Below are 26,249 nucleotides of genomic sequence, written 5' to 3'. Positions count from 1 at the left end.
TTGTTTTGGAAGTTTGATGCACCTGGGATAAAGAAATTATACGATTTTTTTAGTTGATCAAATTGTTAGCATTTTTTTTGTGGTTTATTGTATCAGTGTGGTCTAGTCTTGTGTTCTTGGAGGTGACAGTGCACTGCATCAGTATCTCTGAACTTCTTTTTTTTATTGAAGGCTTGTACTTTTTTTTATCCTTTATCTGTAGAACCATAAAATATCCAGAGTCGGACGGGATCCACAAGGATCACTGAGTCCAACTCCTTGCTCCACACTGGATCATCTAAAACCAAAACCATATGAGGTTTTGAGAGCATCGTCCAAATGTGTCTTGAACACCAGTAGCTTGGGGCTTTGATCACTGCCCTGGGGAGCAGGTTCCATGCCTGGCCATCCTCTGATGAAGAACTTTTTCCTAACCCCCAGTCTGACTCTCCTGTAGTGCAGCTCCTTGACACTTCTGTTGAGAGCTGCCCTTCCACTCCCTGTGAGGAGCTGCAGCCTGCCATGAGGCCTCCTCTCAGCCTCCTCTGCTCTGGACTGAGCAACCAAGGGACCTTAACCACTCTTCATTCACCTTGCCCTTCAGACCCTTCACCATCTCTGTAGTCCTCCTTTGAACACTCTCTAATAATATAATCTCGTTCTTACTCTGTGGCACCCAAACTTGCACTCAGGCCACAGAGATCAGAGCAGGACCATTTCTTCCCTTGCTTGGTGCCAATGCTGGGTCTGGTGCACTCCAGGATACCATTGGCCCTTTTGGCTGATGGGACACACTGCTGACTCAGATTGAGCTTGCTGTCAAACTGAACCTCCAGACCTGTTTTCATAGGACTTTTTTCCAAACTCTCATCCGCCACCCTGTACGTATATCCAGGGCTATCCCATCCCAGGCACAGAATCTAGCACTTGCTCTCATTAAACTTCATGAAGTTGGTGATTGCCCAGTCCTCAAGTTTGTCAAGATCTCTCAGCAAGGCTCCTCCACTCCTGACAGAATCAACAGCTTTTCCCAATTTAGTGTTATCCCCAGACTTACTTGGTTTACTTTCAAATCCTCTAACCAAGTCATTAAAAAAATCATTAAAGAGAACTGGCCCTAAAATGGAACTCCACTCAGTATTGGTTGCCAGTCTGGTGTTCTTTGACTCTTGGAGCCTGATCTGACAAATGTTCACCCATCGCGTTATTTTTTTTTTTTTTTTTTTGTCTAGCTATATGCTGAACGTTTTGCCCAAAAGGATACTGTGAGAAATGGTATTGAAAGTTCTACTGATATCCAAAAACATTACATCAGCTGGCTTCTCTTGGTCAATTAGGTGGGCAATCTTCTCATAAAAGGATAATAAACTTTTTAAACAGGACTTTCCTGTTACAAACCCATATTGGCTGTTACCACTGACTACATTGTCTTTCAGATATTTTTCAACAACTCCCAGAATAATCTTTTCCATAATTTTGCTAGGCACCAAAGTGAGGCCTGTAATTACCAGGATCTTCTTTCTTGCCTTTCTTGAAAACTGGGACATCTGCCAGCTTGCAGTCAACTGGGACCTCTAAGATTCCCGAAACTGTTGAAAAATAATTGAGAGCAGTCTCTCAATGATATCGGCCAGCTCTTTTGAGTACCCTGGGATGAATCCCATTGGGCCCCATAAACATGTGCAAGCAGTTGGAGCAGCAAATCTCATGTGTATTTGGGAATGGCTGGGAGTTCTTCATTATTGCACAGTACTCCAACTTGGGGCTCCATGATGCCCTGGACCCATTATCATGTTGAAGGCAGAGGTGAAGAAGGCACTGAATGTCTCTGTTTTCTTTGATCCCTATTTGTGAGAAGACCATTCTCATCAAGTAATGGTTATTTCTGGACATCCTTTTGCTGTTAATGTAGTTTTTGAAAAGCCTTTTATACTGTCCCCCACAGTACTGGCTGGCTTCAAGTCTAATTGGGGTGGATGGTAGAGGTCGTCTGTAATCCACACTTCTTTGATACTGAATCAACTCAGTACTGAAGTAAACCTTTGTTTTTTAAAAAAAATATTAGGTTTACATAAATCATAGTTTCCTTATTTTAGAAACATTTTAGTAAACATTAAGAACTTGTTCCTAAACACCTGCTGTAGAAAATGTATGTGTATATGCTTTGTCTGATGTCTTCAGGACCACCAAGGTGTGATGCACCACGCTGCACTGATGGTGTAAATGTTTTTACATTTATAATGTTTACTATAGCTGTAAATTTTGTACACGTACTAATATGGAGGACAGTGTTAGTGCCAGCTAATACAGTTTGCATCCTGCAAAACACTACAAAAAAATCACTTTCCATCAAATCTTATTAAACTATACAACCTAATATACAGTATTTTATGCATACTTCTAACAAAGTTTAAACAGTACAATGACTAAATTCCATGTTCAAATATTGGAGAAATTAGGTAATAAATCAAACAGCTTCTGGGAATTTTTAGATATTACCAGGCCTCCCTGATTTGGCAGACATTATGCATCAATATATTTTTTTTGAGAATTTACCCTAACAAATTGATCCAAAATGTTGCAGAAGATCATTTCTCATTTAAGGCACTAAAAGCTAGGAAGTCAAACTTTAGGTACAGATATATATATATATATTTCACTTTCATTGATACGTAGTTACTTTAAGCTTGCAGACCATATTAGAACTGAAGAACTGAATAGAGGGCCACAAGTAATAGGAAATGATGAGGTTCAAGATCCTACCAGTGCTTGAGGCACTGGAAGTAGTGAGGCACTGATCAGATAGGAAGGTGGTCCAAGAACAACATAAGGAATGATGCATATTTCCAGGGTTCATGGAAAACTGATTTTAGCTAATTTTTTTTCTGTGAATGCAGATTTGGTGATGATAAGCTTGGAAGGAAAGACAGATGACCAAACATCCAAAGGAAGGAAATATTAGTATACTGAAAGATTAGTATACTTCGCTAAGATTCTTTTCTCAAATCAAAGTCTCAGGTGTTACAGAAGACAAAATTAATTGAAGAAACCCTGGTCTGCATCTAGCCAATAAACATCCAAAGAAAGAATTTTCTTCAGGACTATTGCAACTGAGTATATCATATATGAATTATGGCAATGTTCGTAATGCAGAGTAGCAAGGATATGATTTTTACAAGGGAAATTAAAAATGGGAAACTTCAGGAATCATGGCTTCCAAGGCGGATATGACCACCATAACTAGCCAGGTTAACTAGTCTGTCCATAGTGTTTCTCATAAACATGATATGGAATGCATTTTTTTCTTAAAAAAAAAAAAAAAAAAATTAAAGTTAATTTAGAAATCTCTAAGAAACTATGACTTGGTCATTGATAGAATGCTTAATTACTATCTAAAATCGGATCTTATTTTCTTATTTCAGAACTGATTTTCTTTAACTTCCATCTCTCAACATTAAATCCCATTATGTCACTGTCAGAAACACTGACGTTTTGTTATCAGTCATCTTTCTGGATTCTAAGTACCAATTGCAGTGATCAGGATGCTTGACAGTCTTTTGCTTGACAAGGTGAATGAGTTGAGTCCCTGCTGGCCTTATACTAGAGTGCTTGGTTTCTGATAGCAGGCTGTGAAATACCTCCACAGAATTTCATCTTTCCATTTATTTGCACAGAAGAAAAAAAAAAAAAAAAAAAAAGAAACAACAATTTATTCCATTGTTTAACCAATCTAGATCCTGAAAATGCTCTCCAAGGTTCTGCTTTGAATGCAAATAAATAGGAACGTTCTTGAATGAGGAAACTGAAAGAAATAGGTGTATAGGTAGGTGTAACAAAAAAACAAACAAAAAGATCATCAATCCCTGCTTTTAAGGTCTTATCTACCTACCTCTGTTCCATCAGATTTGGAAATGCTGAACTTCCTATGGCAGATCTGTGTCTATAACATCATCCTTTCCCGCCCTGGAAACAGGGATTCTGACAGATAAGCTGTGACTATCTATTAAGTTACTGTCCAGGAAGGGCAGACCATTGTCTGCTGTGCCAACAGCTGGGACATATTCATTCTTATGGTTGCTGTTACAAGGCTTGTAGCCTCTGGCAGAACAGGATGAACAGCTGGAAGCTGAAACCTTTACAGCTGCTTCAGCAAAACTTGTGGAACTGTCTGCCAAAGCTACAGTTTGATTTAGTCGCCTTGCAAGTAGAATATCCTGAAACGCTCAGGATGGAATGAGCAATGTCCGTAGGAAATTCACTACCACCTTCTGTAGTTCAGGAAGCTCAGTCAGTGTTGGTGATTTTTTGAAAATGCCGTTGCATCATCGAAAATAGTGGCTCATTTCCAAAATATGTCACTCTAAACATTCACAGAAGGGGTCAGGTGTAAGTTATTTCAAACAGACCTCGTAACAGCTGGAAATCTGTGGCTGATGGCTGGTGATGGAGATTCCTGCTGTTGTGCATTTCTACTTGGAAGGTTTAAAAAGATCTTTCCTACCTGTGAATGGATACTGGCACTGTAGTTACCGTGTTGACACTGGCACTTGAGTGAGCATGACGGAAGTTCTGTGGGGACATTTTCCAGATGAGAATCCAACCTTAATGATTCAGTGATCGTGTAAGAAATCATTAGGTTTATACTTTGTGTTGTTACAGGATGAGTTCTGACAGTTTTTCTCCACCTAGACCCTCTGTTTTTAATCATTTCCTTTCTATCACATTTCTGTTACTTTTTAATTGCAGTTGAGGGGAGAAAAAGAACAAGAAATTGCTTTGTATGCATTTCCATGAATGGTATTTAACATTTATTGAAGGATATTTTTGCAGTTCTAATTATGAAAGCTTATTTTATTCACACGTCGAGTAAACTATCCTTTTAAGCTATACATTCTGGATATACTGTTTCATACATTCAGATGTCTGAAAGCTATCTGGAAATGTATTTCCTTCTTTCTGGTATGGGAACAGTTCAGTATGAGGGGCTTAATTTGTTTTGAAATTTCAACTCCTGTTCAAAAGCTAAAGTTGGAATCCATTAAGATGCATTTTAGTGTGTTTTCTGTTCTCATCTTCCTTTTCTCAGTAACTGTGCAATTCACTTAGCACTTCATTACAACCAACAGCAATATGTATACATGGTGCACAAAATGAGCCATTTTGTTTTAAAACAGATTGCAGATGAAAGGGAACCATTCATTTCTTGCTTGCTAGCTGTAATTACTAGAGCGCTAATTACTCCAAATCACTGACATCCAGGGTCAATAAGGATGACAACAGGAACATCAAAGACAAGATGCACACATGCAATTAGAAGTCTCTAAAACCAGGCTATAATACTGGTTTATGGCTACTGTTTTGCTTTTTTTTTCAGTCATTGATGAAAAATATTCAAGTTTTCTAAATGTTTACTATTATTTCCTTTGCAGTTTGACGGTGAGAACATGTACATGAGTATGACAGAGCCAAGCCAGGACTATGTGCCAGCCAGCCAGGTGGGTTAATTAATCTTCTCTGCCTTGTTTCAAATTGTAATTAAACAAATTCAAAGAATTGCATTGCAAATGAGTGGCACTATCAGTAACTGCTGCAATCAGGAATAATCATAATTTATAAACAAAGCATTTAAGCCTTGTTTCCAGTTAATGAGATAGAGTTGATAAAACAGCAGAGTTGGCGTTTGTTGAAAGATACTACCTTGTTTCCTCTCCAGAATGCAAGCAGCTGTTTTGCCAGCATGATCTTTCCTAAACAGTTGTTTTACCTTCAGGAAATAAAGTCTTTACAGGTGCATGTTATTTGTTTATCTGACTGCAGACAAGTTAATCATTATAAGCTACACATGTCACAAATAGCTTTAATTATCACTCCTAGACCAGTTGTAGTTGAAGAACTGCATTTTTAACACTAATGGTATGGCTAAGGAATGTTGCCAATGTTACACTGTTAACAGTGGAGCTAGGGAAATGACTCAGTCTCCTTTAGCCTTCAACCTGAAAGGTTTAATGCGATGCAAATATTTATGGATATTTTTAGCCCCCTTTTTGAGGAACCATACACTAAATTCTAGAATTTTATGTATGTTTTAAAATTCTTTCAAGAACATTTCCACTTAAGCCGTTAGCTGCTATGGTTTTCTATAAATCTAAAGACTTCAATTATTTCTTAAAATGCAGAGTTAATTCTATGTTAGTACATGATGGTGATAGTGGTGCAGGTCAATTACACTGTGTCATAGAAATCACCCTGAATAATTGAACTTGTGGCCTAGGTTATGCAATGTCTCAGGCCCAGCAGTGGCTAGCGTGATACACCTCTTTCCACCAGGACTGAGGGATAATGTGAAACTCTCTTATTAGGTGGGAAATACGTTTGGCTGCAAAGTAAATGTGTATAGATGAGCTGGACATAATTTAGAAATCAACAGCTCTGGAAAGTGACAGTACAGTCAGATGAAATATCCTCATGAAGTGGGGTTCTTCAAATAGTCAAGACAGGCTACTTAAACATAGCGCATAGTATGCAGGTGCATTTGTGGCTCAGGAAGCAGGAGGCTGTATGAGATGAATTGCACTGTTCAGTCAGGAAGACAGTCTTCAGAATGTTCCACCATGTTGCTTCCTAGTCTTCTGTTGAAGTTATTGCCAAAATACCTTTAGAGACCAACTGTACTTTGCATTTAGGATTTGTGCATGATTCAGCTTATTCGGCTAAGAACTCTCCAAGATCCAGAGGTAGTTTAGAACAGAATTGTTTGATTAAAAAATGAAAAATTATATTATTAATTTTTCTCCAACCATTAATCCAAGAACTGTACTGACAAGTTTTAGTATTACTATTAGATTAAAGCAGCATAGTATCATCTCATTTATGCCTTAAGGGTTTTGAAGTGCAAGGGCTAATTGAATTTGTTTGAAACAGTAGAAATACAAACTCTGTGAATGATTGCTGTTATAAGGCAGCTGCTACCTCACAGAGAATCATTACATCTATCTTAAATAGTTCTGAACAAAGAATTGCAAATCCACATTATACATCAGAATTATTTTTCTTCAGTTGATATTTTTGTAGTGTGTGTATGCATGTAGTTTAAATAATTTAAATGGCATATTGAAAAATTAAGAGCATAAGTTTTAATCTTTTATGCAGTTTCTGCATGTGCTAACAAGGCCCAGATTCATAGAGATATTTATGCATCTAACACTTGCTGATCTCAATGGGTTCTTAAGGTATCTTTAAAGATCCAAGGTTAGATATTTTAAGTGCAAATGATTTGTCTTCAAGGAAAATGGTCTATCAGTTCTGACTTTTCCAAATTTAAAGGTGTTAGAAAACTGTTTAGTTACTAAGGGCTGGAACCAATAAAGAACTCGTATACTTAGAAACTCACTGTGGCAAAGCCTAGCTTTTGGGTGTCCAGTTCCTGGGCTGAATTTAAACCCCAGTTTACTTGTTTGATCTCTCTGTCCTTTGCTGAGCAATCCATATGGCGAAGAGCTACTACAACAGCCAGGCACACAGTGCCCATTTGAGGGAAGTTATCAGCCTTTGGCTGTTCCACCATCTTTTCTCTTACAGTGGTTCCCTCCTAATGCTGCAGACATCTTACACCACTGCAGTGGATTTTTTAAGGGAATATTAGGTTATTATTACAAGCTTTCACATATATTAAAAACCCCTCATAGTAGGAGCAGAAAAAAGGGTGGGTGTTGGAAATCCTGACTCTCTCTTGTTTAGGTAACAAACTGCATGAACCTTTCCCAAACCTGTTCCTGATGCAGATAACTGCTGGTAATTCTTTTAAGGAACCGAGCAATTCTTTGCTGATGGATAAGTCTTCACTGATCACTGTAATGTGACGTAGTTCCCATCTCAGGTGTAAACATTTAGTGGTCACCCAAAATTGGTGAACTGGCCACCATTTCAGTAGCCAGCTGGCTGTTAAAGATGGGTTATTTTGAAGGAAGAGTAAGATATTTACTGCTGCGAAAATAAAGCATGCAAGACTGAGTGTGTTACAGGATAACATGAGGAAGAAGGAATATGACTGTATATTCCAATCTTTTCTGTTTTCAGATCTGTTTGCTCATTTTCCTCTCATTGTTACTGAATGTAGAAAAACTCTAGTCCTGTAAGAAGAGATGAGAAAATTTTCTCTCCCAGATAAAGCTCTAGTCACTTAATCCATAGAGTTTTCAGTTTTCAGTTTCCAGATGTGCTCATGAGTTTTGAAGTTGCATGACTTCAGAGAGGAGGGCAGGCTTCCTCCCATCCCCAATAACTCAGATGTTCCCCTGAGAGATCAGAGGTGAGGAACAGGAACCAGTCAGAATAAGTGAATTGAGTTCTCTACTTCTCTCAATGGATGCACATCTGTTAATAAAAATATGAATCCCACGTTGGGAGAGGCATGGCTGTCTCAGAAGCTTTTATTTAAGCTGTGATTATGATGACTGGGTCAGGTGTGAACATCGTTTTCTGATTTCAGAGAGTGACCCAGCTTATTTGGGAGGTATGTTGGCAGACTGGGTCGTGATACAGAGCATCAGAGAGCAAGGAATTTCCTTTACGCACTCTTCAGGATTACGTGACTGTAGAGGCAGAATTTTTTGGGTCTTGGTACATGCTGACATACTCACCTCCTTTCTTTGGATCTAACCCTAAGAAATGAGCTTTGCCTGTTTTGCCTTTCTAAGCCTTATCACTTCTCTTAGAATCAAGCATTTCAAGAGATCTGGAGGCTATAAGATGAAGTGCGTGTGTGTAGAATGAAATAAAATTTAAACATCAGGAATGTTGCAATTGCTCCAAAAAAAAGCTAACCTTGCACTTCAGTTCTTTTTGCTTACTGCAAAGTGTTTACATCCAGAAAAACATCACCTTCTATTATTTTAAGGGTTTTAATCAATGTGTCGCCTTTAGGCTAACATAAATAAAAGCTCAGTCATTGGACAGGAAAAAGAGAGTTTTGCTCCTTTTGCTATGTAGCATCAAACATCTGCATAGCTTGGTAGTCCAAGACAAGTTGCCTCACAGCATCCCTCAACAATTATCATTTCTGTTCAATTTTCAAATCAGTACATGCTTTGGGACTTATAGACTAAGTTGCTAAGTAGCAACATATGGCTCACTACTGTTCGTGTGATGTTGCTGCAAGCAAATAGCATAATTCTATACTTGAAATGATTTTTACAGAAAGGCAGTGCTGGAGCTGAGCCAGAAGTGTAAGTATACAGTAAAAATTAATGATATTCTTTTAGACTGTCCCAAAAGGCTGTTTGGCAATGTTGTCTCTGTGTACATTTTATATATACGGGTAAGTACTGTATTTTTGTTATGATATATGTAGCACAGGACTCTGCACTGCAGGCATCTCCTAAATGAGTTATGCCAACCATATTAACAAACATATATAGTAAAACTACATGACATTTTCACTACTAATTGCACTTCAATCTGAAAATATTTATCATTTTAAAATAAAGCTATGCCAACTGCTCTGCATTTCAAATTCCCACAAATATATTGTTTTCTCCTCACACCTATAATTGGAATCTTGAAGATGAATTGTTCTTCATGTAATTTCTCCTCCTGTAATTTGTGGGTCTTGTACAATGCAGAATAAAATTATGCTGTTTATTTTACATTTATTCCTGGTCACAATACATAATGTAATTCAAGACTCTTGTACAGAGCCTCAGCGCTCTTTTAAGGCTTCCTTAGGCTTGATAAATGTTTAGTTGTGATCCAAAGGGAAGAGAGAGGAACTGACTTGAAGCCAGTGATATGGGGTAGTATCTCAATTGCCCTTATTGGAAAACATGAGCTACCTGAGGCAGAAGGGTAATACTCTTTCTACAGAGAAGGTATTTTCCTCCCTCCCAAAGATATGACAGAGAGACCTGTGTATGATATATATACATATCCTTTAGCATAGTGGGCACTAATGATGTCAAAACTATTTCATCCTGTACAGCTCCAGGGTAAAATTGGATGGAATGACATCTGAGAGATTCTTCACATTATTAGGAAAATGTTCCTCTGCCTTTTGTTACCATATGCACAACTGTAATTTTATCCCTTACTTCCTATTTCATATTTATACCCTAATTACTTACTGAGTTAGCTATTACTCATATAAAGTAGGAATGGATAAATGCTACATAGTAGATATCCTTTCTTGTTTTCTGTTGTTCCTTTCATAGAATCATAGAATCATATATTATCTTGGGTTGAAAGGGATCTTAAAGATCACCTAGTTCAAACACCCAAGCGTAGTGTGGACATGGCTGCCACCCGCCAGCTCAGCTGCCCAAAGCTGCATCCAACCTGGCTTGAGCACCTCCAGGGATGGGGCACCCACAGCTTCTTTGGGCAGCCTGTGCCAGTGCCACATCACCTTCTGAGTAAATAATTTCCTCTATCTATCTTAAATCTCCCTTATGTTAGTTTGAAACTTGTCCCTTTGTCCTATCGCTATCAAACCATGTAAAAAAAATGGGTCTACTTCTTGCTCATAAGCTCCCCTCAAGTACTGGAAGGCTGTTACAAGTCTCCCTGGATCCTTCTCTGGGCTGAACAAGCCCAGTTCCTCAACCTGACTTCATAGGAAGGGTGCTCCAGCCCTCTGATCATCTTCCTGGCCCTCCCCTCCAACAGCTCCAACAGCCCCTTCCTTGGCCCTCTGCAACAGCTCCACATCCTTCCTATGCTATGGGTCCCAAGGTGGATGCAGTACTCCAGATGGGGCCTTACAAGGGCAGAGCTGGGAAGGACAACCATCTCCCTCACCCTGCTGACCACTCCTCCCTCTTTTGTTGCAGTGCAGTCTTTCCAAAAGATAGGCTAGTACTTGGTCTCTTTGTCCCGTAGTGATGTTTCCTCACTATTAAGTTGCTGTCATTGCAGCTGTCAACTTCATACTGCAAAACCCGGTGCAAAATCTATGTGTGTTCCCAAGAAGATACAGCTCAGTTTTCATGGTCAGAGTAGTGCTGATGTGTACACAGAACCCTGGAGTGCAAGGCAATCCTACCCAAAATTTGGGAAGCCTTTCTTTTCTCGTTAGTAGAAGGGTTCTCCACTCTGAAAGGCCAAGGCCACTTGATCAGTCTGCTGGTTGGCTGTAGTTCAGTGCTCTTGTAAATCATATCCATCTCTTTTCCTGGTCCGCTATCTTGTACTTCCAAAAGTATAATAACAACAGAAGGGCTAGTTCCTGCTCCTCCATTTCTCTGAAATAGTCTATAGGAGTCACTTTCCAAAATAGTGGGATGTAGATTTAAATTGGTTCAGGGAAAGAAAACCAACAGGCATCACTTTCATATTCCAAATGAATGGTTGAAGAGAAAGGTGATCCTTTCCCTAACCAACAGCAAGGGAAAGGTGGCCCTTTCCCTCTTGTGTAGAATGTGATCTCTTAATATGCACTTGAGATCAGGTCCAGAGTCTGGAAAATATTGTGTCCCTGATAACAGTACCTTACCAGTTGTATTAACAAGACTGTGAGTGTGTGCATATATGTATTATAAAATCATGTATGATTGTCATTAATGTTAACACAAAATGTGTGCACATGCAGTGTGTATGTATTCACAGATTGGGTTTTATCTTTATATCTTTTTGTGATCAAGTGCATCAAATTTTATAAAAAATGTCAAAATTATAGCCTGTTGATCTATGTTTAAAATTTTTTTCAAAGTTTACAAAAAAGACATAGCTTCACTCTCCTTTACTAAAATTGATCTTAGTCAAGTCGTTCATTAAGTATTGGACTTGTACTCCAACCACAAAAAGAAATGACCCTACTTATCTCTGAAAAATCCATTACTTAATTAAACCATGTTTTTACTTAATGCCTCTTTTAGTTAAAGCTGATTCTATAGCACATGTTATAAAAACACTAAAGAGGGCAAAATCTTTTCCCTAAGGATTCTAGGCAAACATACCCATAATTACAGGTGGATAAACAAGAGTCTCTCTCCAGCCTTCGAAAATCGTTAGCATGGATCTGCAAAATCAAGATCACATCAGAAACCCTGGCAACTACAACATATTTTTCATCCCCTTATTCATCTTCTGGCTGTAGAATCCTTGCACTTATATTTTCTTTACAACGATGAAGTCTGAAAACTTTTTAATGAAAGCAGTTTTTGAGGGTAATTGCCTTGCTGCAGTAGTTTGAGGCTTTAGAAGCACATGTCAGATACTGATAGTGTAAAGCTAAAATTGTGAACTTGGCTGTGTTGTATACACAGTGATCCTGTGCATCAGTTAAAAGTATTTTTTTAAGAGTTACCAAAGGGAGGAACTAAAGTAAATAGTGCATCTTGTCTCAACTGTGGCATCAGGACGATGGCAACTTCAGTGATATGCCCACTGTAAATCAATACAGTAAAAATAACAAAAGCTATTATTTTACTGTGGAAAAGGTAAACAGAAAATCAATCATCAAATGATGAATTCTGTGTTCAAAAGCCAGAAGATTTTTTTTCCCATATCACAACAGAAAATGCACTGCTTTTTGCTGTGCATGTGCATGACATGAGAGAATTTTCTGTATAATGAGCAACCAGCGTAAAATATCCTTCAAAATGTTTCCCTCCACTCCTTCATGTACAACTTTTTTAGCATGTGAAAACAGATTATAGACATCATATATTTTAGTTATGTAGTTTCCTTTCCAGGAAACTCTGCAGGTCAGCAGTGTGGATGAATTATGGGATGTAACCATGGGAAATGTTAAAGGCAGTATTTTTCAACTGAGCTTCATATAAAATGAACTTTTTTTGGTCCATAAAACGTCTGTAAGAATTACATGAATTTGAACTGCAAATTAGACCAATTACTATTATATTGTCCCTTTTGGCAAAGGCTGCCGCAGTACAGTCAGCTTGACCTATTGCCCTCTGACCGAATAAACCACTAAGATGCCATTCTTTGATTAATCTAGTTAGTTTTACGAAGTCTGGCAGCTCAACAAGCCCAAACTAGTTACTCAAACCAGTCTTCAATGTAACATTCAAATGATCACTCTGTGGAGTCCCAGAGGTATTCATTACAGACAAAATTGCTCTTGTTGCCTTGCATACAAGCTGAGTTTTCAATAGGAAATGAAAGGCTGCCTGGAAAAATAGGCCACCTAATTAAGTTAAACTACTCTAGCATTTGGCTTGACATCTTCATTACTCAAAATTAAAAAGATGCCTCACTTGAGCACACAAGTTACTATTGTTTATGTTGTTTTCCTCTTAAATTGGCTTCTTACACAGAAGTCTGTTTTTCAGAATTATATCTTGTAATAGCTTGCATATTTCTTGCAGTTTATAAAAATGTCTTAATACTACTGATGGTTGGTGTGATATTAGTATGATTGAGCTTATTGCCAAGGTCTCAGCAGTCCTACTGCTTACATGACACTTTATTAGAAGAGGGCCAGATCCTTCCAGTTTTACTCTCTCAAATAACCTTTACCTGTTTGTGTACCGAATCTTCGTTGTTCTCCTTATTGTCAAGCCTTGGGTCCAAAATCTAGGCATTAACATCAGTGGTAGAAACTAGGGGCTCGCATATCCCTAAGCTTTCAGGTTTTCCTGAGATTGGCACAGGGCTAAGCAAAAGAGAAGTCAGAAGAATTATGAAGAGTCACCATACCTCTGTTTCAATCTTTGTTTTCTCGAGTGGTAACTTTTTACATGAAATCAGACATTGAGGAATGCCTGTTTTCAACAGTAGTTAGGAGAACAATGACGTGGGTTGGACCCACTGTCCTGAAAAATGGAAAGCAATCCATTGGTCCTGAAATGTTATGAGTAAAGAAGAGAGGAAAAAAAAAGAAGAAAAAAAAACAAACTGTAAAGGAATCTTTGCACTTTGTCATTGTGTGCTCTGAGTACAGCGTCATGTCATTTTTAGGTATCATTCTCAGAAGGGATGAGGAAATTTAGACAGAATATTTGCCCCCTAAGCAGCAATACTTAATGTAAATCTATACTATTGCTATTTTAAGAGCATTTAAAAATGTAAACACGTGAAGAGCACACTGTCTTGATTGCTGGTTTAGAGTCTATGATGCTAATGAGGCTTCTGACAGGTTAAATGTGGTGTATCATCTGTATTTTCAAGAAGCAAGATTTGTGACGATTTGACTCCTTTTTTTTTTTTTTTTTTAAGCTAAATTCTGCTTATTGAATATGCATATTGCTGGTTTTATTACCTACTGCTTTGTAGTGAGAATAATTTAGGTATATCTTGATGAGAAGATCGGCAGAAGTGTTTTATTTTTAATACACTTTTTATCTGAAGTTGAGGAAGAGTATTCTGAAAATATAGTACCTAATTCATAAAAGTATATCTTACAGCGTTATTTCAAGATTATAACATAGGTAATACTGACTGCAGTTAGTACAAACCAAAAGCTGTCAAATAGAATCCCAAGTTACATTAAGAACTGCAGGTGTCCTATTGTTAGAAAATAAAACTTGTGAATATTATTCCGTGCCTCATTTACCAGGTCTGTAACAACCTGAAAATGCAGCAGTGAGGGGAGGGAACCATCCTGCTTGTCTTTAGGAAGTTATATGCTGGAAACCTATGGAGGTGAAAGTCTTCCCTTCTTACATCATCTCCAAAAGTAGGAGCTGTGTTTACTTGTGGGTCATGATGAAACATCCCCACTTTGGAGGTTGTGCTATTAGGAACTGTAACACTGTGAGGAGCCAAGTGCCTCACAATGCCTTTCAGGAGAGAAAAAGTGGCTACAAGTATAATGTCTGGCATCCCTCGCTGGGATGCATTAAGATGATAAGAGTGTGGAGCAAGTGAGCTGGGCAAGACTCCTGGTTGTAGGGGTAAGGATGTTCTGTGTTGCCTTGTGAGCTTGAGTTTTTCTAAGGATTCACTGTGGGATGCGTTCAGTAATTCTAAAAAAGATTTGCACATTTCTCTTACAGTTACTCCACCTTTCTACATAGGAAAACTGCACAGCTAGGTCTTTATGTGAAGGGAAGCTCAAATGCTTTGATAATAGTATTGATGTTCGCTGAGCCCAAATCTTGTAATCTCCTTTAACATTTATGTTTCTATTCATTGTCATCTTTAAAACGTGATTCAATTTAAAATCTTCATTGAAAAGCATTTTGCAGCAAACTACTATAGTTTATATATATGAAATTAGTGAAATTAATGAAAATATTCTCAAGTGGAACTATTCATCTACATAATTCAGTTAACTTTGAAATTGTGATTATTTTAAATCAATAATATCATTGTCAGCACATTCTGTTTCTTGAAAATAGAATTCATCTGGTACTGGAAAATTAATGTTTTGCTTGAGGCTTTGCCCTTTACCTAATGTAAATTAGAGAAATTGATTAACGCAATAGAAGAAAGTTATACCTTCCCCTGTAATACACTTTTGATAGCTGTTGCTTGATAAATTAGTATTTTGTGTGTTTTAAAACGAATATGATTTATTACTGTTGTCTGCCATATGAAGAAGCACAAAAAAAATTGTTTGCAGGATCATTGACTTGAACATATCAATGGCACTGTTGGACAATTCTTGCTGAGTGTTAAGATGATTTATGTAACAGACCGAAGGTTTCCACAGTAATGCATTGTAGTCTAAAGCTATCAAGCCTTGTTCATGCAGAGACAAAAGAAACTGAAAAAAGCACTTGCTGTTGAAGGTCTTCCGTTTAGAAATTAGAGATAAGGTTGATCCAACTAAAACTTTTAGAAATGTCTGCCCTCAAATATATTATTCCATCTTTCAAATGTGCATAAGGTACATTGCAGTTTTTCCTCTTCTAATGAGCTCATTGTTTTTACATTACTCTCAATTCATAACTATTTCAGTTATGTAACAATGTGTTCAATAATAAAAGAGGAGACAGCCTGAAGCATCTATCTTTTAAAAACTGGCATCTTTCCACAGTTCAGATGCAGAAGCCTTGGTGCAAATGAAAAATTAAGACACGCTCTACATACTTGGCAGTACCACTCATTTCATTTAAATAAAATATCTATAGGAGTATTTCAATTTTTTAAAGAACTGTTGCTAATACCAGGATCTGTTGCGTGCATGTTCAGTGACTGACACAATCACTGAGCACACAGATTAGACTTTCTTAATTTATGTTATCTGCTGTGTTGTCATATAGTAATGATTTTGCTTTTGCTAAACAGAATTATATTGGATATTTGAATGCTTGCTGCCTCTTGTGGTCAGCCTGTTTATGGTATCCTTGGTTTCCCTTCTCCAACGGCTTTTTAATTATTACTTTTTTAAAATTTCTTTGGAACATACATTTTTCTGGCAAATATGCAGTCATCAGCGTAGGTTATTTAAGCAGAAAGTCTTTATTTTTATTTCCTTTTTTCTCCTTATTTCCTCAGTTCTTATGCAGTCAGATTATGCAAGCATTTTCCTTATTATTCTGATAATGACTATCTGGCTTCCTAAAAAATATAAATACAAGATTTTGTTTGTGATATTAGCATTACAGAACACATAGTCCTTGAGACTTGTCTACATGCCCAGTTTTGATCCTTTTCTCTGTCTTGTTGCTGGATTTGGCCAAGCTAAGTGGCCAAAGATAAATTGAAGCAGACCAAGAGCAAAAAATTCAGGAGCAAAAGCTTGGACTTGGTAGGATGGTGACTCAGAGTTAAGCATTCATATCATTTTATTATGGCAAGCTTATCTCATAAAGTTATAGGCTAAGATGGTATAGGTAACTAGGTCTCTTCATCTCAGAGTGGTTATCTCAAAGATCACTTGTTCTATGAAGTTTCCGTCATTTGAGGCAGAAATGTCACAGATATTTAACCAAAACCACAGAATATTGTCCTTTAGGTTTGAGAAGACATCACTAATTCAGACAGTTTACTGATATTTTCAATTCTGTAAATAGCCCAGATTAAAGGATGTTTAGTTCTGAAGCATCCACTGTGTAGCTCCCATCTGAAATACACTGAAATCTGCTTGTAATAAATTCAGATGTAATGAAAATTTTCTTTAATATGAAGTAAAATTAAAGCCTTTATTCCTTTAGCACTTTGCAGTGGGGTTGATGGTGTTACTTTGCAGAGGACTTCCTCTATTTAATGTAATAAAGATTTGGGAAGTTCCCCTAAACTGAAGAGCTGAGAAAAACGACTGCCACAGTCATGAAATGAAAGCACAACCATTGGCAAAGTTCCTGGCAACTCTGTGGTAAAGTAAATAAAGTTATTCTTTTTGATTCAAAAATGAAAAGGAAAGCTTGCTCTTTTGTGACCACTAGAATGAAATGCAGCTGTTCTGTATCTTTCTGAGTGTAGAAAATTGTGCTGGTACTATAGCTAACCATGAAAACAAGAAACCTGGATGAGAGTGTAGAAAGGCCATAATCCTTCTCCCCATGCTCTAGGAAAAGCTAATTCTGTAGGCCACAATTATTGTTAATGCATATGAGCTGTACTTGCATTCTGCCTAGTTTGATTGAAGTTGACAAATAGTTTGTGTTTTCTTATTGAATAAAATTAAAAGAAAAAATAATTAGAAGTATGTGTATAAGAAGCACTAGTGCTCTATAACTGGCTGTTTTTTTTTTCAGGCATTACCATAGTATGATAGGATTATGTTTACTACAGTTAGTGATTAATATCATACAAATTATATATTATTTTGACATGTCACTATTGCCTACACTACTCATACTACTTTCAAAAGGCTCCTCAAGTGTAATCAACACTGAAATGGGATCAAGTACAAGCTAGCTAGTTCTCAAGCAAAAACTTTTTTTTTTAATAACCCCAGAGAAACCTTGTATTTAAAATATTCAGTCCACATGATATATACAGTAACACGTGACACGCTTTGAGTTGTGGAATTTTGGCACTGGTATTTTACTTCCTTTTCCATAAGTGAAGTTAATGTCATAAATGCAGAGCAATTCCTTCCACCATTTTTTGTGTTACTAATTAAAGACAATTGAAACAGCAAATCAAGGTCTAATTACAGCAAAAGCTGGACTGTCATTCTTCCAGGCAAGAAGGGTGCACAAATAAAACAGCCGTTTTGCTGAACACCTTCAATATTAGGTGTGTAGATACATCCAGACTATTTATGTTTGGTTTAGGAATATTTCCTTTCATAGTAGATCATCCTATGCACAAAGACTCACACCTTCCCATTAAGAAGAGCAAGTTACAGTGAGTTAGCAAACTCCTGAGAAACACATATATAAAACATCGGCAGAACCAAAGTCCTCACAAGTAAGTAATGATATTGCTGCCAGAGCCTGTCCTGTTGTTTTCATTCTCTGGAGTTTCACTTTTGCCTAGGCAATCTATCATTTCTATTCTATTTTGTACTAAGATAATCAGTAACTGAAGTGTAAACCTTTTTGGGAATCAGCCAAGGCAACCAAAACTCGGGCAATGTGCTTTGGACTAACTTCTTTGTTCATCAGCTCATTGAAAACATGAAACACGCTTGATTGTTGATTGCTAAAGCTTTTATATCCATGCTCATACATGGATGTAAAAGAGTAACCATAGACATTGGGGAAGACAGTATTATTATGATAACTAGTGAAAACCTCTCTGTTGATAGGGCATAGCTACCCCTATTCTCCAATTGAGCCTACCTGCTGCATGAAGAATGTAGATAAATAATAGCAATTATCCTCGTTGGTGCATTACTCTGACTTTGCCTGTGGCTTTTCCTTGGATCAAACTGAGTTGTATGACCAGCTGGTGGCCGGTCATGAGTGGTGTCCCCTAGGGCTCAGTACTGGGGCCTCTTTTGTTTAACATCTTTATTAATGACCTTGATGAGGGGATTGAGTACACCCTCAGTAAGTTTGCAGATGACACCAAGTTGGGAGGGAGTGCTGATTTTCCAGAGGAGAGAAAGGCATTACAGAGGGATCTGGATAGACTGGATCTATGGGCCAAGGTTAACTGTGTGAGTTTCAATAGAGCCAAGTGTCAGGTCCTGCATTTTGGTCACAGCAACCCCAGGCAACCTTACAGGCTTGGGGAGGAGTGGTTGGAAAGCTGCCTGATGGAAAGGGACCTTGGTGTACTGATGGACAGTCAGCTGAATATGAGCCAGCAGTGTGCTCAGGTGGCCAAGAAGGCCAATGGCATCCTGGCTTGTGTCAGGAATGGTGAGGTGAGCAGGACTGGGAAGTCATCCTGCCCCCATACTCGGCACTGGTGAGGCCTCACCCTCGAGTACTGTGTTCAGTTTTGGGCACCTCAGTACAGAAAGGACATTGAGGTGCTGGAGCACTCAATGGGTCAAAAGCACTCAAAAGGTCCAAAGAAGGGCAACAAGGCTGGTGAAGGGCTTGGAGAATATGCCCCATGAGGAGTAAATGAAGGAGCTGTTTAGCCTGGGGAAAAGGAGGCTGAGGGGAGCTTACTGCTCCAGTAGCTGAAAGGTGCTTACAGTGAGCACGTGGTTGGTCTCTTCTCACTGGTGACAGGTCACAGGACAAGGGAAAATGGCCTGGAGTTGTGCCAGGGTAAGTTTAAGTTGGGTATCAGGAAACACTTCTTTACAGAAATGGTGAATAGGCTCCATAGGGAATTGATTGAGCCACCGTCCCTGGATGTGTTTAAAAAACGTTTGGATGTGGTGCTCAGGGACATGATTTAGCAGAGGGTTGTTAGAGTTAGGGTACTATGGTTAGGTTGCAATTGGACTTGATGATTTTTAAGGTCTTTTCCGATCTGGGCAATTCTGTGATTCTATGATTCTGTGACTTAATGGCAGTGGACAACAAAAATCTAAACAGTTGATTTATGGAAAAACTAATTTATATGGCTGACAAGATGTATCTATGTTTGATATTATAGATTAAGAAAAGAAAAATCTGTATTTTTGAGACATTGTAAATTTATTTTTATAAAGAAAATTCATGCAAAGTGTATACTGTTTCTATATTTATTTGTTTTTCTTTGTAGCAGAACAAATGCCTGGTTGTCTTGTAAGCCTAAAAGCAATATTTTTCTTCCTTACTGGATAGTTCATGATCTGAGTGTCAGGGAGTCTGGTGAACCATTTTGAGCCAATGTTAATTTTAAAAATTGCATTCCTTTTACCACAGTCCCCATGAAAAAGGTATTCATCTATATGATCACTCTTAGAAAATTTTAATAGGACCCTTGAAATCTGATTGAATTCAACTTCTTTTAAAAAAGAAAGTCTTTCTAAATGGAAGCTGTGAAAATATCTGTGAGAGTCTTATGCCTTAGAGGTAATTTTTTTCCATACATAATACTGAAACTCCACTATTATAATATGTAGGCGTTTAAAATGTTCTCTTTGTAAAATTGAAATTTCAGCTTAGTGATGTGTGGCTTGGACACGTTTTTGTTTGTTTTGTGTCACTTCTGTTATTATTATGATTCGGTATTCGTTGCTTTTCATCACAATTTCTTTATTTGTTTTTCAGTCTTTTCCTGGCCCAAGTCTTGAAAGTGAAGATTTTAACATACCTCCAATCACTCCTCCGTCATTGCCTGACCATTCACTGGTGCACTTGAATGAAATAGAGTCTGGATATCACTCTCTGTGTCATCCAATGAACCATAATGGCCTCCTTCCATTCCACCCACAAAACATGGATTTACCTGAAATTACAGTTTCCAACATGCTTGGCCAAGACGGGACACTGCTTTCCAATTCGCTCTCTGTGGTAAGTATTTTCAGTCTTCCCCTTTTGTACTACTTTAAGTTGTGAAAATGTGTACATACAGACCCACAGCTGGCTCCTACACCATTGAAGCCATAGAGCAGCTGACCTGACCTCAGTTTTACATCATACTGTGAAATGCTCCTCCCACTGGAGGCAGTGGAGGTTTTACAGGTGAATTCCTCAAAGCCAGGATGATAGCCACTGCCTGGAGTAGTATTAGTCCTACGTTACTCAGGTTTAAATAATGACAAAAGCAGGCCCAGGGTTTTGACTTCATTGGAGCAGGATTTGGATCCAGATGGTTGTTGTTCTGTGGTTTTTTTCTTACGAGGCTCTTTCCATTCTAATTAGCATGTACTGAAAGATGTACAAAAAATTGAATATCTCCTTTCTTGTTTACCACACGTTTGGAAAACAGCAAATGTTATTTCTGATTCCAGGCCAAATCTTATAGCCTTTTTACAGTTTCCAGTCCTTATCCAGACAGAATCCAATTGAAATGACTGGACAATTTGCTTATAAAATCTGTCAGATAGTCATTATGGTTGTTGTCTTGGGAAGCCTTATATTATAAATCACTTCTTTGAATGCTAAATTGCTTGCAACAACTGCAGAGCTATTTTACATGTTACATTTTCAAATGAGCTCTACAAATAATCAGTATACTTCCTGCATACCAGCTCCCTACAAGACCTTTTTACAGAGGCCATTATTTCATGCTGGCACCAAATTCTAAACCAAAGAGTAAAAAATCCCCTGGTAGAGAATGGGACCTGGTGTGTGGGACTCACTTGACTCCAGGCACTCTTCTAAATGGAACTGCAAATCCAGACAGATGAAGTTAAGGATCTGCTCTTCCTAGCCCTATTATCTGGGCTTCTCACCAGGACAATGAGAGATTTAGTGAGCTGTGTCCCAGCTGGGAAGCTTTGTGCTTAGGGGCTGAGGCGCTTTAGGCTTCCACCTCACTAGTGCTTCACTGTATTGACTAAAATAAAATAATAAAGCAGCACTGGAGCAGTACGTGGAGGTTTAGGGGCTGAGATCTGAGCTCAGCTCCCCATTAGTCCCAGAAGCAAACAGCCTCAGAGGCAGAGGCTGGGGGAAAGCCAGGTTGGCCAAAGAACTGAGACTGTAAGCTGGAAGGAAAATAGTTTGCAATGAAAATCTGCCTTGTCACAGGGCCTCACTGACTTAATTAAAATAAAGATGCTGTGGTTGCAACTGAATTCACTCTGGGAATGTCCAACAAGCTGTCCTGCAGGAGGTCTAGTCTTGGCTTTTTATGTGCTGCTTAGATGCTATTGATTTACAAGGGTGTTGTATACTTCATTTTTGAGGTCAAACTCTGACCCCAAGGTTATGTTCAATAATGAGAGGTGTGAGGATGGGAGGAAAGATTTTCATACAGAAATATAAATATGCTTTCTGGAAATGTTTTTAATTTTACTTGCATTTCTACAAAGCATATGTCAAAGAATATGAACTAGATCTTCTGTGAGATGCTCAGGATCAGAACTATGAATGGACCTATGAAAGTAGGAAAACTCACAGCACTCCAGCGAGATAATCAGTATTTCATTGGATTGACCTCTTCTGAGCCATGGTTATGACTCAAAACTGCATTCTTTTAAGCTCTGATGTTCTTCATTAACCTCTTGCAACAGGCTCTGAACAAAGGGCCTTGAGAGTTTGCAGAACATCACAGAGAATTATTGCATTTAGGGCAAATGCAAAAAAGACCTGAATAATATAGCTAGACAATTTTGCTATTGGGACTTAGAGTAGATCAGAAAAAAATGAAAATCAGAACTCAGGAAAATATGCATTAAATTTAAACAGTCATTTCTCAGGATTCATTCAATAAATAAAGCATGATCTTTAAAGTATCATGGGCTAACTCCATTGTTATCCTTAACTTGCTTGCCCTTCACATTTAAGAGGGCCTCTTAACTAGTGATAGTTTTAGCTCAAGCTGTCTTGCCTGTCAAGGGGATTAAGCTACATCTCACATTAGTTCTACTGGTAGGTTGTTAGCACCACAATTCTGTACAGCTCAAATACTGTTGTGCATGCAGTATGGTTCCTCAGATTTGAATTTGGTAACAAGAGAATTAAGTTGAGAGAGATAATTTGATTCTTTAGTGAATTCAGTGCCTTCTTTGGTGAATTGAATGGTTCCATTGTGATTTTGGCCTTCCATTGATGAAGCAAAACAGGATTTTGCAGATTTAGCATTCTTTACTTAGTATTGAAGCTCTTCTTTATAATCCAGAATCTTTACAACTTTTCTTCTACAGTATGCCTCTTTTTTCTTGCTATTACTTATATCTAAGTTTCCCTTTTACTATCCCATCAAACTCTGGTCCATTTAACAACTATTTGCCTAAATCACTTTTTTATTGCCCTGCATAGAATATAATGTATAAGTTTCTCCAATCTGTCTAAACCCTTGTTCTGTATTATTTCTAGTAGTCACTAATAGTATCACATAGAGTATTTGGAAACTGTGTATCTCGCTTCATTTTTCAGGGCACTAGTAAGTATTTTTAGAAAAAAATTATTCTTAGAAATTAACCTGTTCTCTCTCCCTAATTAATTTCACATCTTCAGCAAATTTTACATGTAATGGGGCAAATTTAGCTGCTGTGCAATGTGCATCTGATTGAAGATTATTTTTTTAGTTTCAACATCTTTCTTTTTTAGCAAGTTTTTAAACCTTGTTGGTATTGTAGCAACGATGCCTAAGTTTTTGTCAGCATTAGAATCAATGAGTGGTTTTCAATTGCTGTTTTTATAGATAAAGTGTTAATCAATGCTAGCTAAATCAGTGAAAGGAAGCACATTGAGCTGAAAAGCAAAGTAGTAAAGCATTTTGTACACAGTGGTATTTTTCTTTCATCTCAACTACCAGGTGTTTTCAGATGAGTATTTCTATTATTTTGGTCAGATTGAAATTGAGGATTTAGCCTTCCTAAAAATCCTTCAAAACTCCTGTGGTTTCATAGTGTACAGCACTCCCTCCAAGCTTCAAGTGAAATCTCTTTGAATAAGGATTGCAGGATTTGCCCCCAAGTTCTGTAAGCATTCTTCTCTGTGGAAGTGCTTAAATGCACACAATAAGAACCCACTCCTGGCTTCGTAAATTCTTATTAGGAATCAGCTTCTTACAGTTTTTTTACACTGTGGGAATTCTCTATGAAAAATTTCACAATGCTGGGAGATGGAAATTTCCTGTTACCATTTACTGTCTGGCACTTAAATTTGGAATTAACCTCCTTAGGAGCTTTTTAGATTGATTGAAGTTCCTGTTGTACTCCCAATACTTGAAAAAATAAATTACCAGCATTTCCCTTTTTTGGTGTTCTGCTGTCAGTTTGTATGTTGGCTTCTACATTTATTTATTCATTTTCTTTCCACTTAGGTGACATACTGGCATACACATGCATACACACACAACACACACACTCGTTTATATCCTATCATCACATACGGATTTATTCAGGTGCTCATTATATTTACATTTGCATTGGATATTGGGGTTGAGAAATCTACAGAATTCATGCAGAATATGAGTATGGCAGCATAGTCCAGCTCCAGGATAGTGGTCCAAGCATGGCAGCTCTCTAAGGTCCTTCTTCCAAATGGATATGGCTTGTATTCCTGCTTCTTAATTGGATTCAGTCAGATGCAGATATCGCTGTTTAATGAAAATGTCTTGGTGCTCTGTAGGCATGTTTGTTTTTATACAATAGAATGACAATCTCTTTCCAATGTACTATAATTGAATGTAGGTTTGGTTCAGTTTCACTTAGACCTTGACCAGCCAGCACTTCTCTGCATTAGTTTTCCCAAGATATTCCAAGAACTACAAGAAACGCTCTTCCAGCATTTGCAAATAAATGCATGTATATACACACCATCTTGTGAAAATGGGCATTTATCTGTAAATGTGCTTCTGGATGTGTTGTATAGAATGAGTTTTACTGTGTGTCCTTTCTATCAACAAAATTACAGTCATTTCAGCTTTAGTATATACTATAAATGGTTGCTTTTTCCTCAAAAAACCAGGGTTAAAATCACGGTTGTTTTCATATACAGAAAGAGAAGCTATTTTTGGAATGCTTACAGTTCATCCCTGTTCTGATCTTTTTGACAATGTTACTCATGATGGTATACTATAGAACATTTGCAAGAAAGAAATAAAAGAGACTTCAATTTCTTGGAATGCTTCAAATTTCTCGATTTGAACTTTAAAGTGGAAAAGATGTTAACAGGCAATCAAATCAGGGGATTTATTTCCCAAATGCTCTACTTGTGCTGGCAACAAACGCCAGCATAATGTATATACTTAGGTTTATTGTCATTTTTAGTATACAGTCAAGGTACGCTTTGAATTCAAAGACTACTGTACAACTGTTTTGACAACCACCACATCAGTAGGTAATATGCAGGACATATGAAACTGAAGCAGAAATGTTTCTTTAGGTCTATAGGGAGTGCAGTACATCAATGAATTCAGATATATTAGAGCAGCATGAATTTCTAATATGTTGCTCTTACGAAAAAGACCACTGGCATATTGAATAATGCTGCTTTCAAAGCAGAGCAGAAAATGTGATTACAGACAATTTCATTGCTGTTTTAAAAATAAATATTTTCAAAATCTTGAGGTATCTTATTTCATGTAATGCATAAAATATGTAACAGTGGACTAGAGTTAAAGATCTTCCAGGGCACTGGAGAGTATGTGATATCAGGTATAATTGTTCTGATGTGGAATAATAGACGTTTTAGTTTGAAATAAAATGCGTGTCACAAAGGCCCATGTCCTAATATTAAAATAAAAGCAATAAAAAGGGGTTTTTTTCCACACTGTGACAGAAGAATAAAGGCAATGAATAATTATTTAACATTATGCCCCAATTCATCAAAGCCTGGACAATTACACTATACAATTACACTATTATTTCTTATGAATTATATTTTGTAGGTGTGCAACTCACGAGAGAATAATATCTTAAACAAAATGTGCCACTATGTAATATTGAAGAAAAGAAAGCAGCTGCTTTTTTTTTTTTCATTTCTCATCTCAGGTGGAATGACTGGTGTTTCTTATTCACAGTACAGTTGCTAAGAAATCCAATACAGGAGATTGCTGTTGTTATAGCTGGGATGTATTTAAGAGCTTCATAAATATTAGTTTAAATCCAGTATTCATGACTCATCTTGAGGCTGACCTCTGTGGTTGATTTTTCTGTCACCTTTAGGCGTTAATGCAAACTACCGAGTCAAACAGAAATTTAGTGCTGATGAACAAAATGAATAATTTTGATAATAACACAAAATATTTGTCCCCTCTAACCTAAGCATTGAGATTTGCATCACAGTTGGGTACTTTTTCTAGCTTGTATTGCATGGTAGTGGTAGAAGATACTTTTAGTCTCTGGTGAATACTTCACATTTGTGTCTCATTATCAGGCTCTGGTCTTGAGTTTACATTAAAATTTACTGTTATGCTACGCAGACCTGCTGCTACCCCAAATTTTATTGCAGTGAATTATTGCCATCAGA

The 26,249-nt window shown here is 37.6% G+C and overlaps 1 protein-coding gene across 3 annotated transcripts in view; it reads left to right on the top strand.

Moving 5' to 3' along the window:
* TOX (thymocyte selection associated high mobility group box) overlaps window positions 1-26,249 on the top strand; it is a 219,631-nt gene that overhangs the window by 110,244 nt on the left and 83,138 nt on the right. For all 3 annotated transcript variants that reach the window (XM_042870266.1, XM_042870264.1, XM_042870265.1), the window contains exons 2-3: window positions 5,409-5,474; window positions 20,433-20,675. In XM_042870266.1, coding sequence (XP_042726200.1) covers window positions 5,409-5,474; window positions 20,433-20,675 — 309 coding nt within the window. The remainder of the gene's footprint in view (window positions 1-5,408; window positions 5,475-20,432; window positions 20,676-26,249) is intronic.

The sequence above is a fragment of the Lagopus leucura genome, unplaced genomic scaffold (assembly GCF_019238085.1).
Source record: "Lagopus leucura isolate 7727_CA_CO unplaced genomic scaffold, USGS_WTPT01 Super-Scaffold_100002, whole genome shotgun sequence".
Taxonomy (NCBI): domain Eukaryota; kingdom Metazoa; phylum Chordata; class Aves; order Galliformes; family Phasianidae; genus Lagopus; species Lagopus leucura.
The sequence above is the reverse complement of the archived record's forward strand: the minus strand, read 5'-3'. Positions and strand labels throughout refer to the sequence as shown.